At 40.4% G+C, this 17882-nt stretch overlaps 2 protein-coding genes across 3 annotated transcripts; both read left to right on the top strand.

Moving 5' to 3' along the window:
• On the top strand, nucleotides 58-2263 carry LOC109829404 (VQ motif-containing protein 31-like). 2 transcript variants are annotated; one of them, XM_020396528.1, is made up of 2 exons: nucleotides 58-354; nucleotides 1624-2263. In XM_020396528.1, exon 2 carries the CDS (start codon nucleotides 1656-1658, stop codon nucleotides 2190-2192), a length of 537 nt encoding a protein of 178 aa, XP_020252117.1. In that variant the 5' UTR covers nucleotides 58-354; nucleotides 1624-1655; the 3' UTR covers nucleotides 2193-2263. The 2 variants fall into 2 exon arrangements, with proteins under 2 accessions (XP_020252117.1, XP_020252118.1); XM_020396529.1 differs by having other exon boundaries at nucleotides 1643-2263.
• LOC109830820 lies at nucleotides 3105-4414 on the top strand. The gene is made up of 2 exons (XM_020398182.1): nucleotides 3105-3751; nucleotides 4213-4414. Exons 1-2 carry the CDS (start codon nucleotides 3105-3107, stop codon nucleotides 4412-4414), a joined length of 849 nt encoding a protein of 282 aa, XP_020253771.1.

Genomic DNA, 17882 nt, shown 5'->3' on the forward strand with positions numbered 1-17882 from the left:
GCATGCGTGAGTTTGTGTCGTCTCTGCGCAAAGCTTTCCTCTTTTGTCCAAACTGGCACCATTTTACTTGAAACCGCTTCGCTCGTTCCTCTCGCTGGAGCTACGTACGCACCTCTCCCTGTTCCCGTGCTCCTTCGGCACACGATTAGGATCTGACTGTCGCGATCTTTGTTCACGCCTTGTTGACTTGGTTGTCGTACACATAAATAGCTCTTGAGCTGTACACGTTTGCATATCGGAGTTAAAAAGTTCTTTGCTTCTTCTTCATACGTATTCATTCTTCTCTCGTTTCCTCTGCTTATCCCTCAGCTCTCTCCTGTTGCAGCGCGATATCTTGAAGTTGAAGATATCTAGGTGAGTTTTCTTTTATTTTCGTAAATATTGAGCAATGCTTGGTGATCAATTAATTTTGTTCCCGTTAATTTGTTATGTTAACTTTAAAAAAAAAAAAACCCCATTTGGCCTGTTTGAAGAAATGCGAGGATTTATGAATAGTTCTTTGGAAATTAAATTCTAACTAAGTGGATTTCAATATATAGTTTCGAGCCTTTTTGGCATTCTTTTGAGATTTAAAAAACGATAAATTAACCATCATTCAAGATAATTTCTAAACCTTGAATAACTGACTATAAATAAACAGGAAGATGTGTTTTGATTCTTGGATGTTCAAAATATGGACATTGAGCTCATTATTTCCATGACAGAAAGAAATTTGTTATAATTTCTAGACTTTTATCCTTTCACAACCTTTTAAAATCTGCCGTAATCCCCGAAAATCACAACTCCTGACATTAATTTAAGAAGTAAAATTATCAAAAAAATATTAGTTTATGGGTTTCAAAACAAATTCCAAGACTCTTTTTACTTGCCATAACGATGAATGCCAATTTATTTTCTGTTTGGACTAATTCAACGTGAAAAGAGTTTCTATGGTTTAATTCTCTATTGTGATTTGTTATTTCTTCTTCTATATTTTGCCTCTTATTATGTTTTCAGTGAACTAAAACATGTTCTTTACTAAAACATATGCTCTTTCTTAAACCTTAGTCTATAATAAGTCCATTAAAACAATTTTTTTATTGCAAAAGCAATATGGATTCCATTAAAAACTGTGTCCCTCCTTTGACTACTTTTTTTATTTCTTTCCCCTACTCTTTCTTTTTCTTGCATTACATGGCATCTCACGTTGATTGTATTGTATCTTACGTAATCATAACAACTCAAATTTATTCTCATAAAAAAGTATTAAAATAACAAGTCGAGTCAAATTTTGGTGACCATCTAACATCTTTCACCATCAAACAAGGGATGGTGATTAATTAGAAAGGCTTAGGAAACTCTAAGATGTACACTTTTCTTAATAAAAAGAAGAAATTTGTAATTTTTAGGAATAGGAATGTGTTGGGTGCAATCCTTAGTGTAAAAAGTCCATAAAAACTCAAAGGGCAATGCTTTTGCTTCAAGAGAATAACACTCCGCTTTCTCTCTTACTCCCTTTGGCGCCTTAGCTTACAACATATGATGTCACGTTCTGTTTTCCTCTGATCTTGTTGTCGCATTTGCGATATGAATTGTGAATTTTCTACAAATTTCACAAAAAGCTCTGTATATTTGCATCTGAAGAATTGTGGACGCATGCCAGAATTCAACTATTTATGGAGAAACCATCAGGCCCAAGCTCAAGCCCAAAGGCCCGCAGCCCATCGACTACATTCGTAGAAACGGATCCAACTACCTTCAAAGAGCTCGTCCAAAGACTTACTGGGCCGAATTATCGATCTTCAGCCAAAACCAGTCCAAGCACCTCGTCCACAGCTCTAAAGCCCGCTAGTGTCAAAAGGCCCACATTCAAGCTTCAGGACAGAAGACAGGGCCGACGACAGAAGCTTACTATCATAAGGCCCAACACACCTGTGGTTCCCCTAATGGGCTTCACATTGTCTAGCCCATCCGGCCATCATTCAACATTGATTTCCCCTTCGGCTTACATATCGGGCCTGAAGTTAAGCGATGAGAAGTGCAAGAAAGCGTCAAGTTTGGGCTCGGACGAGGAGGCAGAGGAGAAGGCTATTAGGGAGAGAAGGTTTTACTTGCACCGCTCACCTACGGCCTCTAGGCCAAATAGTTCTGAGCCCGAGTTGTTGACACTGTTTCCACTCACCTCTCCGTCATCAAAGCCTGTTGGGCCTTAGGCGGTGGCCTTTTTGCTTCTGTTTCTTGATCACCATTGATATTCAATTTCCTATGTGCGCTTGTACTTGTATTCTATTGGTTATTTATGAATTAATAATAAATTTCTTCACTTTGTGAGATCTTATGACCATACTATGCACTGGGTTATAGCTTTTATGATCTTCGTTCTACAATTAACGGGGGAAAAAAATAAGTGTGACAAAAAATGAGAATGTTATAATTATTATTAAATTTACACTAATGTAAAAAAATGAGTACATTGGTCGAAAATTTTAAGTTGATCGAATCACCGATTATTGATCTAATGCCACTAAGGCCAAAAAAAGAACACTAACTAGAAGAGATAATAAGATTATAATTTATTTATAAATTAAAAAATTTAGGCTGAAGTAATTAAAAAAGGATAAAACTAAAAAATAATCCTAAGCAGAAGAATCAAAGGGTAAAATTCGCGTGGTTCACTGACCCTATCCAAAAAAAATCAAAATGGGATAAAAGCTTTGTTACTGTCATTGTAAAGTGTAGGGTTATTTCCATATATATACCTTAAATCATGCATATTTATAAAAATACCCTCTAAATCTTACTATTTGTAAAACTACCTCTTAAATTATCAATTTTGGCCTTCTTCTTCCAATCAGGGAAGATAGGGTTTGTTTCTTTAAAATTCGAGTTGCTACGCTGTAGGCTTGTAAAGCATAGGTTTGTTATTTCCTTCTCATTTAAAGGCTATTTATAGTCCCCAGTTGATAGAATTCAATAACACATTCCTCCATTTTTTTCATTTTGAACTCTCTGAGTTTCCGATTTTCAACAATTGGTATCAGATATCCGAAAGGAACCGGATAGGAGTGTGTGAGAGTGAGAGAAAACACGAGAGTTTGTGAGATCAAACACAGAGTGAGTGTAGCATGACAACCTCAGAGAAGTTCCTACAGCCGTCTATTCCGAGATTTGACGGCCACTACGACCATTGGTCGATGTTGATGAAGAATTTCTTGAGGAGCAAGGAGATGTGGAACCTGGTACATGAAGGGCTTCCTACACCGGTAATAGGAACAGCACCGGCGAGTGAGGCACAGAGGAAGAGTGTCGAAGAAGCCAAAATCAAGGATCTGAAGGTCAAAAATTTTCTATTCCAAGCAATAGATAGAGAGATCTTGGAGACCATTCTTGATAAGGGGACGTCGAAGGCAATTTTGGACTCGATGAGGCAGAAATATCAGGGGTCCACCAAGGTGAAGCAGGCACAACTCCAAGCGTTGCGGAAAGAGTTCGAGTTGTTGAACATGAAGGAAGGAGAGAAGATAGATAGTTTCTTGGCTCGCACCCTAACTGCGGTGAACGAAATGAAGGTGAATGGTGAAGTCATGGAGCCTAGCATGGTGGTTGGTAAGGTTTTGAGATCATTGACACCCAAGTTCAACTATGTTGTTCGTTCCATTGAAGAGCTGAATGATCTGAACACTATGAGCATTGATGAGCTTCATGGAAGTCTACTTGTTCAAGAGCAAAGAATGCAGGGCTATCAGGAGGAGGAACAAGCCCTGAGGATTTCGTATGATGACAAATCAGGGAGAGGAAGGGGAAGAGGCTCATATCGAGGGAATCGAGGCAGAGGAAGGGGTAGACAATCCCTGAATAGAGCCATTGTCGAATGTTTTAAATGCCATTAGTTGGGACACTACCAATATGAGTGTCCCGATTGGAAGAAGAAGGCCAACTATGCCGAACTTGAAGAAAAAGAAGAACTTTTGTTGATGTCCTACGTTGAGGCGCATCAAACCAAGAGAGAAGAAGTATGGTTCCTCGACTCAGGGTGTTCAAATCACATGACCAGAAACAAAGAATGGTTCACAAAGCTAGAGGAGGGTCTTAGACAAATAGTGAAGCTTGGAAATGACACCAGAATGGTAGTGGTGGCTAAAGGGAGCATACGACTTCAAATGAATGGCATTACTCAGGTAATCTCATATGTCTATTACATACCTAAGTTATAAAACAATTTGTTGAGTATAGGACAACTTCAGAAGAAGGGTTTAGCCATCTTAATTCAGCATGTGAACTAAATGGAGAGGAGCAGAATGAAGCAACTGAAGGTGAGAATATGAATACCGCAAGCAGTAGCTCCAATAGCAGTTCGAGTGGTACAACTCCAAATGAAGAGAATGATGTTCTAGTTGAAGGGAGGGGTACAAGAAACATGAGAGAATCGGCCTAGATGGTGGACTATGTAACAGGTGAAGGGTTAGCAGAGGAGGAAGGTCTGAAGGCAATGATGATGGTAACTGAAGATGACCCATTCCTGTTTGAAGAAGCAATTAAAAGCGAGCAGTGGAGAGAGGGTATGGCAGCAGAAATTGAGGCTATAGAACGGAACGAGACGAGCCATGGGAGCTGACAAAATTTGCCTAGAGGAGTAAAGCTTATTAGAGTTAGTGGGGTTTCAAAACCAAACTTAATGAAAATGGGGCCGTAGAGAAGTTCAAGGCAAGATTGGTGGCTAAAGGTTATGCACAACATTATGGAGTGGATTATACTAAAGTTTTTGCACCTGTGGTGAGGCTTGACACCATTCGAGTGATACTTGCAGTGGCAGCACAGTGTGGATGGGAAGTTTTTCAACTTGACGTGACGAGTGCTTTTCTTCACGGAGAACTCAATGAAGAGGTGTTTGTGCAACAGCTAGAGGGATTTGTTAAGAAAGGTGAAGAAGGAAGAGTTTACCGATTGAAGAAGGCGCTATACGGCCTCAAGCAAGCACCGAGGGCGTGGTATAGAAAGATTGAGACCTACTTTGTACGAGATGGTTTTGAGAGATGTTCCAATGAGCACACCCTGTTTACAAAGTCGAAAGGAGGTAAAATGTTAATCGTAAGCCTTTACGTAGATGATTTAATCTTTACTGAAAGTGATATAAGCATGTGTCATGAGTTTAAAAATTCAATGATGCTAGAGTTTGATATGTCCGATTTGGGAAGAATGAGACACTTTCTTGGAGTAGAAGTTTTGCAGAGCTCGAATGGTATTTTTATCTGTCAGAGGAGGTATGCTCGTGAAGTATTGGCAAGGTTTGGTATGACGAGCAATAATGCCGGGAAAATCCACAGAGGAAGAGTGTCGAAGAAGCCAAAATCAAGGATCTGAAGGTCAAAAATTTTCTATTCCAAGCAATAGATAGAGAGATCTTGGAGACCATTCTTGATAAGGGGACGTCGAAGGCAATTTTGGACTCGATGAGGCAGAAATATCAGGGGTCCACCAAGGTGAAGCAGGCACAACTCCAAGCGTTGCGGAAAGAGTTCGAGTTGTTGAACATGAAGGAAGGAGAGAAGATAGATAGTTTCTTGGCTCGCACCCTAACTGCGGTGAACGAAATGAAGGTGAATGGTGAAGTCATGGAGCCTAGCATGGTGGTTGGTAAGGTTTTGAGATCATTGACACCCAAGTTCAACTATGTTGTTCGTTCCATTGAAGAGCTGAATGATCTGAACACTATGAGCATTGATGAGCTTCATGGAAGTCTACTTGTTCAAGAGCAAAGAATGCAGGGCTATCAGGAGGAGGAACAAGCCCTGAGGATTTCGTATGATGACAAATCAGGGAGAGGAAGGGGAAGAGGCTCATATCGAGGGAATCGAGGCAGAGGAAGGGGTAAACAATCCCTAAATAGAGCCACAGTCGAATGTTTTAAATGCTATCAGTTAGGACACTACCAATATGAGTGTCCCGATTGGGAGAAGAAGGCCAACTATGCTGAACTTGAAGAAAAAGAAGAGCTTTTGTTGATGTCCTACGTCGAGCCGCATCAAACCAAGAGAGAAGAAGTATGGTTCCTCGACTCAGGGTGTTCAAATCACATGACCAGAAACAAAGAATGGTTCACAAAGCTAGAGGAGGGTCTTAGACAAATAGTGAAGCTTGGAAATGACACCAGAATGGTAGTGGTGGCTAAAGGGAGCATACGACTTCAAATGAATGGCATTACTCAGGTAATCTCATATGTCTATTACATACCTAAGTTATAAAACAATTTGTTGAGTATAGGACAACTTCAGAAGAAGGGTTTAGCCATCTTAATTCAGCATGTGAACTAAATGGAGAGGAGCAGAATGAAGCAACTGAAGGTGAGAATATGAATACCGCAAGCAGTAGCTCCAATAGCAGTTCGAGTGGTACAACTCCAAATGAAGAGAATGATGTTCTAGTTGAAGGGAGGGGTACAAGAAACATGAGAGAATCGGCCTAGATGGTGGACTATGTAACAGGTGAAGGGTTAGCAGAGGAGGAAGGTCTGAAGGCAATGATGATGGTAACTGAAGATGACCCATTCCTGTTTGAAGAAGCAATTAAAAGCGAGCAGTGGAGAGAGGGTATGGCAGCAGAAATTGAGGCTATAGAACGGAACGAGCCATGGGAGCTGACAAAATTTGCCTAGAGGAGTAAAGCTTATTAGAGTTAGTGGGGTTTCAAAACCAAACTTAATGAAAATGGGGCCGTAGAGAAGTTCAAGGCAAGATTGGTGGCTAAAGGTTATGCACAACATTATGGAGTGGATTATACTAAAGTTTTTGCACCTGTGGTGAGGCTTGACACCATTCGAGTGATACTTGCAGTGGCAGCACAGTGTGGATGGGAAGTTTTTCAACTTGACGTGACGAGTGCTTTTCTTCACGGAGAACTCAATGAAGAGGTGTTTGTGCAACAGCTAGAGGGATTTGTTAAGAAAGGTGAAGAAGGAAGAGTTTACCGATTGAAGAAGGCGCTATACGGCCTCAAGCAAGCACCGAGGGCGTGGTATAGAAAGATTGAGACCTACTTTGTACGAGATGGTTTTGAGAGATGTTCCAATGAGCACACCCTGTTTACAAAGTCGAAAGGAGGTAAAATGTTAATCGTAAGCCTTTACGTAGATGATTTAATCTTTACTGAAAGTGATATAAGCATGTGTCATGAGTTTAAAAATTCAATGATGCTAGAGTTTGATATGTCCGATTTGGGAAGAATGAGACACTTTCTTGGAGTAGAAGTTTTGCAGAGCTCGAATGTTATTTTTATATGTCAGAGGAGGTATGCTCGTGAAGTATTGGCAAGGTTTGGCATGACGAGCAATAATGCCGGGAAAATCCAATTGTTCCAGGCACAAAATTGTCGAAATATGAAGGAGGGACCAAGGTGGATGAAACTTTGTTCAAACAGGTGGTTGGAAGTCTCGTGTATTTAACTGTGACTCAACCTGACTTGATGTATGGTGTGAGTCTCATTAGCAGGTTTATGTCTAGTCCAACTATGTCACATTGGTTGGCTGCCAAAAGGAACCTGAGATACTTGAAGGGAACAACCGAGCTAGGCATATTCTATAAGAGGGGAGCAAGTAGTTCAGAGCTCTTGGCCTTTACGGACAGTGGATATGCTGATGATCTTGATGATCGAAGAAGTACTTCTGGGTTTGTGTTCATGCTAGGGTCTGGAGCTATTTCATGGTCCTCCAAGAAACAACCAGTGGCGACTTTGTCTACCACCGAAGCCGAGTACATTGTAGCCACTCTCTGTGCTTGTCAGTGCATTTAGCTTAGGAGAATTTTGGAGAAACTTGGAGTAGAGGAGAAGAAAGGTACTGTGATTAAATGTGATAATAGTTCTGCTATTCAGTTATCTAAGAATCCAGTTTTTTTATGGAAAGAGCAAGCATATTCATGTGAGGTTCCACTTTCTGAGGGATTTGGTGAATGATGGAGTTATGGAGTTGAACTATTGCAATTCTCAGAATCAAGTTGCGGATTTGATGACGAAGCCTCTCAAGTTAGAGCAGTTTGTGAGACTTAGAAACATGCTTGGGATGGTCAGTGCATCGGAAGTAAGCTAAGCACAAATGCTTTAGCTTAAGGGAGGGAATGTTAGTTAGAGTTTGTTGCTTCTGTTTTTATGTTTGCTTTTTAATCTAGTTTGTTGCTAATAAGACTTGTTCTTCAGGGAAGATAGAGTTTGTTTTTTTAAAATTCGAATTTCTACGCTGAAGGCTTGTAGAGCGTAAGTTCGTTATTTCCTTCTCATGTAAAGGCTATTTATAGCCCCCAGTTGATAGAATTCAATAACACATTCCTCAATTCTTTTCATTTTGAACTCTATGAGTTTCCGATTTCCAACAAAAGTAAGGATGAAGAGGCTTTCGCTTTTCATTAGGATCGGATTTGTCCAAATATGTATTTGCTCCAATGTATTCATCTATTTTTTAGTTAAAACTTTGATATTAATTTCGAATTGAGTCAGTTTGAGGTGATTTTAATTATTATATTGAAAATTTAAGTAAACTCTTTCTTTTTATGGCATACTTAATTATAAGATTGTAGAAGTTTTTTTTTTTTTTAATTTCATTCTATCAATTTTGAATAATTTACTGGGTTTTTTGTGATGTAGGATCCTCAACTCATAGTCAATATGAAATAAACAAGTATGTAGCATTTTTATTTTTGGTTATTTTTTCTGTTCACTGAGCAACATTGATCTTGTAGAAGGCTTTTATACCTTTTATGTGAAACAAATTATCTAAATGTTGAATTCATTTAAATGCGGGGAAAAAATATCTAAAACATAAACAGTAAAATGAGTTGAAGGAGATACTTACAATTATGATGTGACAATAGTGGCATGAATGGACATGATAAGTGGGAGATGTAGGAATATTTTGTGGCTAAATATTAGAATACTCTGCTTAACTAATTGTTGCCCAAATCTAAGAGGAATTTTTAGACATTTAGTCATTTTTTAAAGTTAAGAGGCTTCTAATATTTTGAAAGTTGTGGGTTTATCTAATAATTGTCCAAAGCTAATGGTTTTTTTTTATATTTAGCTTTTTTTTTGTTGGGACACATTAATGAAAAGTGTGGAGGCACGTCTAATTTACCGGCACTCAAAAGTCTTCCTCTAGAAACTAAAGTTTCCTTATTAAATTTGATTTGGGCTACTTTTTGGAGTTAAATATCTTATTTGGAATCGATAAATAGGAAGACAAACAACTAAAAGTTGGAGGCGTCATATCAATAGCGTCAAATATGCAAGATTCCCCGAAAACGAAACATTATTTTTTTCTTGGGATGGAGCAGGAGAACAGGAGAGGTGATAGGGTGCAGGCGGCGGCGCGAGTTCCCAGACGGCGATTAGTCTCCTTCAGCGGCGGTAAGATCACCATTTCCCCCCTTTTCTCATCCTCTTCAGCCCCAGCTCTAGCCTCTGCTCCCCCCTCCATCGCTCCTCAGCATCAAAAGTCTTCCTTTCCATCTAGTTCAATCCCTCTCCATCACCACCAGGCCAAAGCTCCCTCCTTTAAACCATCTTTTGCCGAGATTCTGAAGGGCAGCAAGCCTTCTCTACCCCCTTCCGACTCTCAGCCTCTCTCTAAAGGGATCCTTCCCACTCCAAAATCGGGTTGGACCACAGTGTCTTACAAAAGGAGATCTAAAAGACCTAGATCCCCAACCTCCCTCCCTAAGCCTCTTCATCCCTATAAGGTTCCAAGGTGCTTCTTTGTGGTGATCCTCACCACATGGCAAAAAAATGCTCTCTTGGTGCTTTCAAATGCTTCGCCTGTAACCACGTCGGTCACACTTCTTTTAGTTGCCCTAACAAAAAGCAGCCCCCTTTGATTAGCCTTCCTCCTCAACAACCTCCACCACCTCCCCCTCCTCTTTTTCTTCCCAAGGTCTCCCTCCCTCCCTCTGTTAGCTCGAGCTTGGAAGAGCTCTCGAGATATGCTCATTTCCAGATCAAGGTCGGTAAACCCTCTTACGAGGAGTTGGTGGAGAGCTTAGAACTCCAACTTAAGGTAGAGAAATGGGCTTATGTGATCAGGCAAACAGCGGATAACTCCTATTTTATCCAATTCCCTGATGCGGAAACTCTGGATCATGCTTGTTCCAAACCATTCTTCAACATGGGAAATTTCGGGGGTTCTTTCACTCCCTGGTCAGAGTCAGTTGGCCTCAAAGTTTTACCAAAATTCTTTTATGTTTGGGTGGAAGTCCTTGGTCTCCCTATTCACCTTTGGGACTCAGAGTTTATTTCAAGCATCCTTGTCGATATTGGAGATGTAATCGCCTTTTCAGATGATATTATGCTTAAAAGAGAAGCCCTAGCTTGTAAAGCGATGCTGCATGTTAGAGATCCCTCCGAAATCCCCCAAGAAGTCATCTTTAGGTATGAATCAGATAATGGTGTCCACATCATGGAAGGATCGGTCAAATTGAAAGTGGTTGGCGATCCCCTGCCAGCGGATAAAGGCAGAGATCGCGACCTCTTTGAAGTTTTTGTTCGTAAAGAAGGAGCCCCACCCCTTCTCCTAAAGTCCTGCCCCAACAAGGGCCCCCTCAGAGCTCCCTGTCCCCATCTATGAGTCGCAGAGCCTTAAAAGGGAAAAGCCCTATGGTGGAAACTGGTGATTCAAATCCTTCTCCTCAACCCCCATCTGATCCAGTATTACCGCCTGAGCTCATGGCTGTCTCTTTCAAAGGCATAACGATCGATATCGCGAAAGACTCATGGTCCACTCTCAAAGCAGCTTTTCCTCATCTGGTAGACGCTCCTTCCCTATCTTCTAAAGATGATTCAGCCATTCAAATCAGCTCTTCAGACTCCAAGGATCTGGCATCCTCCTCTGATATTCCCCCAGGCTTCGAACAAGCTAAGAGAAAGCCCAAACCGGCAAAGAAAGTAGCGTCTAGCAGTCATCCAGTGCATCGGTCTTTCAGGAAGCACCTCGCCATGCTTAAGAAGGGTAAGTATTCAGGTACATCCAAACCTAAATCCTCCTCCTCTGTATCCACTCCTCCTATCCCTTCACCTGATTTGGAGTCATTGGAGGAGATCTCAGTTAACTGCGGTATACTAGAACCGGTGGATCCGTCAGGTTTGATTGATATCCAAAATAGGTTGTCTTTAGGGGTTCTTCCCCTCTGAGCCCCCTCTTCTGTCCATAAGTTGTCATCAATCGGTTTCCATGCGTATAGGATCTTGGAATGTTCGTGGGTTAAATGATCCCGCTAAGAGGAGACTGGTCAGGGAGTGCCTTTCCCTTGCAAAAATAAACCTGGTTGGTCTTCAGGAATCTAAGATATCAGCCCCTAGCTCTTCTTTTCTTAAATCCTTGGGGGGAAATCACATTTTATCTTGGGTGTCGCTAGATGCTTCAGACTCAAGAGGGGGTGTTCTCCTGGGATGGAATGATAACATTTTTTCCTGCTCTTCATCATCCATTGATATCTTCTCAGTTTCGGCCACCCTAACTCATAAACTTCCTAATTGGAGTTTCGTAGTAACTTCAATTTATGCTCCTTGTGACCCTTCTGATAGGGAAGTTTGTTGGTGGGAAATTGAGAGGATTAGAAGCTCTCATGCTTTACCATGGGTTGTTTTCGAAGATTTTAACATGACTTTAAGCTCAGAAGAAAGAAGTGGTCGCTCCAACTCCTTTAGAGATATTAAAGATTTCCAGCGCCTCATCGACTCTGTCCATCTTATAGATCTCCCCCTCAGTGGGAGGAAATTCACCTGGTCCAACCACAGATCACCTCCAACCTTAGCCAGATTGGACAGATTTCTCGTTTCTTTGGATTTTGAAGCTAACTTCCCTCTGATGGTTCAATTTGCATATCCAGCTCAATGCTCTGATCATTGCCCAGTCATGTTGGACACCAATTCCCCTGTAGCTCCCCCCCCCATTCAGATTTGAGAAAATGTGGCTATCTATCCCCTCTTTCCACTCCTTTATAGAATCCAGCTGGACCTCCTTTTCCCAGAGGGGAGAGCGTCACATGTCCCTTCCCTTCAAGGTTAAACTTATAAAAAAGAGAATCAAATAGTGGAAAAGGTTTTGTTTTGGATCCCTTCCCCATCTCTTCTCAAATCTTATGGCTCAGATCCATTCTCTAGATGTTATTGAAGAGTCCAGGTCCCTTTCCCCCATTGAGTCTCATCTCAGATCAGATCTTAAGGATCAGGTCCTTGCTCTTGCTAATGCCGAAGAGATAAAATGGAAACAAAGATCTCGTATTCAATGGCTGAAAGAAGGTGACAACAATTCAGCTTTTTTCCACAAAGTTGCTTCATACCACCGCAGAAAAAACTTCATTCCCCATCTCCTTATTGATGATTCTTTCATCACCTCTGATAGTGATATTAAACAGTCTTTTCTTACTTTCTTCTCAAATCTCTTCAGCAAACCCACAGCCACCAGACTGAGACCCAACTGGAACCTATTATACCCTCAAGATAATTTAGATCTTTCGTCCCTTGATCTCCCTTTCTCCCCGCAGGAAATCACTGATGCGGTCTTTGGGCTACACCCAGATAAATCTCCTGGACCTGACGATCTCCTCATCCTGTTTTACCAAAAGTTCTGGTCAGTGATCAAATCTGATGTCATTCATCCAAGGCCTATATCATCACCCTCAATCTCTTCACAATATTAATTACTCCCATATCTGCCTGATCCCCAAAAAGGAAGATGCTAACTCCCCCAAAGACTTTCGGCCCATTAGCCTGATCAACAGCTCATGTAAGATTTTTTCCAAGATCCTGGCAAACAGGCTCAGGAAAGTCCTTCACCTGCTCATCGATAATTCCCAATCAGCTTTCCAAGCAGGTAAATCCTCTTTGGACTCTTTTCTGTTAGGTCACGAGATGATCAATTACTGTTCCTCTGGGAAAAAAGAAGTCTGTGCCATTAAAGTCGATTTTTACAAGGCTTTTGACTGTGTGAACTGGTCGTTCCTTCTTTCCCTTCTTGAAGCTAGAGGCTTTGGTCCAAAGTGGGTTTCCTGGATACATCATATCATTTCATCGTCTAAATCCGCTGTCCTGGTAAATGGTTCCCCAACATCATTCTTTAAATGTTTCGGGGGCCTTAAGCAAGGCGATCCTCTCTCCCCCCCTCCTTTTTCTGTTAGTGGCGGATGTCCTTGGCCAGATGCTCAAATGCAGTGCAGTAGCAGGAGATCTTTCTAATCTAAATTTGAAAGGAAATCTCAACTCAATTAGAACCATCCAATTTGCGGATGACACCATCATCTTCTCAAGGGCTAATTCTTTAGATATGAGTACTCTTAAGGCAATTCTCACTATATTTGCGAGTATCTCAAGGCTTTGTGCTAATTCTCAGAAAACTAACCTCTATTATCTTGGAAAAATCCCTCATAAAGGCAGTTTATTGGCTGATATTCTCAGTTGCAATGTGGGTTCCCTGCCATTTTCGTACCTGGGTCTTCCCCTGAAAAGGGGATCATTATCTAAAAGAGAGTGGCTCCCTCTCCTAGAATCTTTCAAAAAGAAGTTATCTCTATGGAAAAACAAAACCCTCTCCATCGGAGGTAGATTAACTCTTCTGAACTCTGTCCTCTCCTCCATCCCCCTCTACTATATGTCTTTCTTTAAGATGCCGATATGGGTCATCAAGGCCATAGACAAAATCAGAAGAAATTTCCTTTGGAATGGCAGTCATAGCTTCTCAAGAACTAAATGTCTCATCAACTAGGGAACTGTATGTAAGTCTAAAGCCGAAGGAGGGCTTGGGGTGATTGATATTCATTCTTTCAATTCAGCCCTCCTCTCCAAATGGTTTTGGAAAATTTTCGACAGATCTTCTTTTCTTAGTAAAGTGTTTTTCTCTATTTATTCAAAAAATGGAGCAAACCCTTTTGTGCATCAACCTAAGTTATCATCTTCAATATTTTTTCAAGATCTGTACTCTATTCAGTCCACCTTTTTTAACATTGTCAGATGGAAGGTTGGAGATGGAAACACTGGCAGATTCTGGCACGATAAATGGACATCAGTAAACTCTCTAAGCAGTCTCTTTCCCCATGCATATAAGTTAGCTTTTTCTCATATCTGCAATATTGGTTCGCAAGGAAGATGGCATAATAACTCATGAGTTTGGCATCCAATTATTAGAAGGGGTATTTCCCCTATTGAGAGGGCTGACATTATAAAACTTCACTCTTTTTTAGATCACTTATATCCAGGTGGCTCATCTGAGCTGGATGAGATATGGTGGCCTCTTCATGCTTCGGGTACTTTCACCGTTAAATCCTTTTATTCATTTGTTACTTCAGGGGGTCTTAACTCTCAGTTTTCCAGATTGATTTGGAAATCCAAAATTCCCCTTAAGGTTAAAGTTCTTCTCTGGATTATTTCTAAAAGGAAGCTGAATACTAGAGATAATTTGATTAAAAAAGGTTGGAATGGCGATCCAAGATGTCCATTTTGTCACCGGGAACCTGAATCCCACGACCATTTATTCATTCATTGCTCTTTTGCCTGTGAGGTTTGGAAATACCTCCTCCCTCATTTTCCAACAAACAGCTGGCCTACAAATATGGAAGATTTGCTGATGCTTCACAAGGTTACCAACATCTGTTCGGATATTAAAGCCATATGGAAGATTTTGTTGCCATGTTTCTGTTGGTGGATCTGGTTCTATAGAAATTCTTTAATTTTCAAGGATACCCAACCTACCTCGCTTTCAACTGCTTCTAATATTGCGAGATTTTCAATTTTCTGGTCAGGTACAGAAGACGAAAGGACGGCGAGGAGGCTGAGAAGGGCATCTCTTAATCTCGGCTTACAGGAGCTTGCAAAGGAGAAAGCCTCTACAGATGCCATGACCAATCCATCTAGCAACTAGCTGCTGCTGTTCTCTCGAACCCCAACAGGAAGAAGAACCTTTTGTCAAGATGCCCCATTTTGGTTTGATATATGCTGCTAGCTGCGCCTAGCATTTGTCCAGTTCTTCATCATAGTTTTTGTTGCTGTTTCCAAACTCTTCTGTGATGTGTATTTTCCACTTGTCGGTTATTGTTGGTTTTCTCTAGTTGTAGGAATTGTTGGGTTAGTGTGGTAGGTGACGACAATGGTCCGCTCCCTACTCACTCCTCCTACGGTTCTTTATATTTCTAGAGATGATGTAAATTCTTACCTTTTTATCCTTTTAATATAAACTTAAATGAACAGGGCTTCTCACCCTGTTTTTCAGGTTCAAAAAAAAGTTGGAGGCGTCAAGTGCAAAGCATAGTGTTATTTTAGTAACGTAGGGTGTAACCTATAGATTATACATATAGGATTTTAAGATCAAAATCAAAAGTATATAATAATAAATACTGTAACGATTTACATCCATGAAGCGACAATTGAATATTCAGTTATAATTATCATTTAATGATAGTTTATATTTATAATTAAATATTAAATTATCTGAATTACCAATATAATTTGTAAATGTTAGTCATAATGTATTATATTATATATTAATATAATTTATTTATTACATAATATATAATACTTCAATATTAAGATAAACTATTATTAGATAGAATTGCATTGAAGACAACATAAATAAGTTATGCATTTCTTTTTGTTTGATACCTTTTCCTACAAGCAGAATAACTATATTTGCTCCTTCAAGTGTTGATTAATAGTTAATCACATCATACGTAAATACATTTAATTGGCACCATGCAATATGATACATAACTTGATTCTTTATATAATAAATTTTCAATGTACTATTTAATGAATTTAATAAAAATAAATATGAAGTATGCTTACGTGCACTATACTGTTGAAATAAAAGGATACTAGTTGAAATAGAATGGTAGGCAAAAGAAGATTCAATTTAGATCGAGATGATGCGATGGATTAAGAACAAGGTTGTCGATCAGCAGGTATTGATTCTGGGATTTTTTGCTGTCAATTTGATTACCCATGTTAAAAGCGTTTTGGAGTTTTCGGAGTTTTTTTACTTCATGTAAACATAAACAGTGATAGATTAAAATGGATTTACTTGGATGTAAGAATATTCACTTTAATTGAGAGAATTAATATTCGTGAAAGTTTATTGTGCCTTTGATAGGGGAGCACAACCAAAGCAACTGTCATTTTTTAGTGCTCTTGGAATAACACTGGGTGTTTTTCCAATCTGCGGTAAAAATATTTTGCGCAATTTTTTTTTAATTCTAGTTAGATATATGTAATGATAAATTTAGAGCTTTCGGGAGAAAACGGATGAAACTCTGCATTGATATTGTAGTGTTTATATACCAGGTAGAGGGTAATTCTTCTAGTATCCAAGCGATGTGGGACTAATTAAGGAAGACTACGCATGTACAGTATCTAATATGTAATGCTATGATATAAAATTTATGGCATATTTAATTCCATATATGATACTTAGCTCGATCGCCAGAATGAATATTCTGAGCCAGAGCACTTTCCACATTCAAAAGTCTGAAGTATATTACATACTCGACGCTTCTCACTTCAGAACTTGTCTATTAAGAATTGATAAGTGATAATTAATTAAAAGCTGGTGATTGTAGTTAGCTTGTTAATTAGCAAGATGCTGATGCTTATGTTGCGCGCCGTGCGGAAGCGTGTTCGAGAACCAAACGAGTCGGTGAGTAATGAGAGAAGAAACGGAAGCGTGTTCGAGAACCAAACGAGTCAGTGAGTGATGAGAGAAGAAAACCAAACCAAATCAAGAGTGCAATTCACCAAAATACGACACAAATCAAACCAAACACAAGGATTTACGTGGTTCGGCAATTGCCTACGTCCATGGGGAGAGGATGGGGAGATTTCACTATATGGAGGAGAAATACAACGGGTTACAACTCACAAAATCACTCAAATATAACCCTAACCAAAGCTCTCAACTCCCTCAGAATATCTCCCTCTCAAAGTGCTCAAAACAATACTAATTCTCTCCTTTTCTCTCCTTAAGAAACCCTAAAAAACGTGGTCCTATTTATAATAAAACACAATCCCAAACAAAGGAGGATTCCCAAACAAAGGAGGATTCTAAAAACGAATCTGCCACATCAGGGTGTGACGCAGACCACACCCATGGCAGACAGGACAGATTCTGCCACACCAGGGTGTGACGCAGACCACACCCATGGCAGACAGGGCAGATTCTGTCACACCCATGACAGACAGGGCAGATTCTGTCGCACCCATGGCAGACACCACACCAGGGTGTGGTGGAGTCTGTTTTGGATTTTTCTTCACGTTTTTCACAATTTCTTCGCCGTTTTCACAATTCTCCACCTCGGCGAAGTGTTCCCAACACTGAGCCGACACAAACATGAGCACCAATGTGTCGTCTCTCCAAACTCGGCTGCACCAATATGGTTGCCTAGGTACCCCCTCTCCCAAGGGATCAAGCCGCTCGTAGTTCATCCAAATAGCCGTCAACGGCCTCAACAATCACGAATAACCAATAGAAGAGTTCGCAACCCTTCTCCAATATCATCAACTCTGCGGCTGATAGCACCTCTAATGGCCTCAAACCCCTCCACCTGAGGTGAACCAATGGCCATATCCAAACTGCATCTATCAGCTGCATTCGAATCAGAACCCAACTCATCATCTGCACCTAAATCCAAATGATCCCTAAGCTGTGTCACCTCAGCTGGAATCCCAAATAATGCAGTATGATCTGGAGTAATCTTCATCCAATGTGGAGTAGCATCAAACTCCACCCGCTGCGATACATCTAAGGTCTGTCTAAAACTCTTCACCTGCTGAGAGTCAAATAGCTCCCTCATCGAAGCCTCAACCGAAGTGACACTACCAGACCTATCTTCCAATGGAGTTTTACCTCCAATCACAGCAATTGACAACTCTTTAATAGGATGACC

Source organism: Asparagus officinalis, chromosome 2 (assembly GCF_001876935.1).
Source record: "Asparagus officinalis chromosome 2, Aspof.V1, whole genome shotgun sequence".
NCBI lineage: Eukaryota > Viridiplantae > Streptophyta > Magnoliopsida > Asparagales > Asparagaceae > Asparagus > Asparagus officinalis.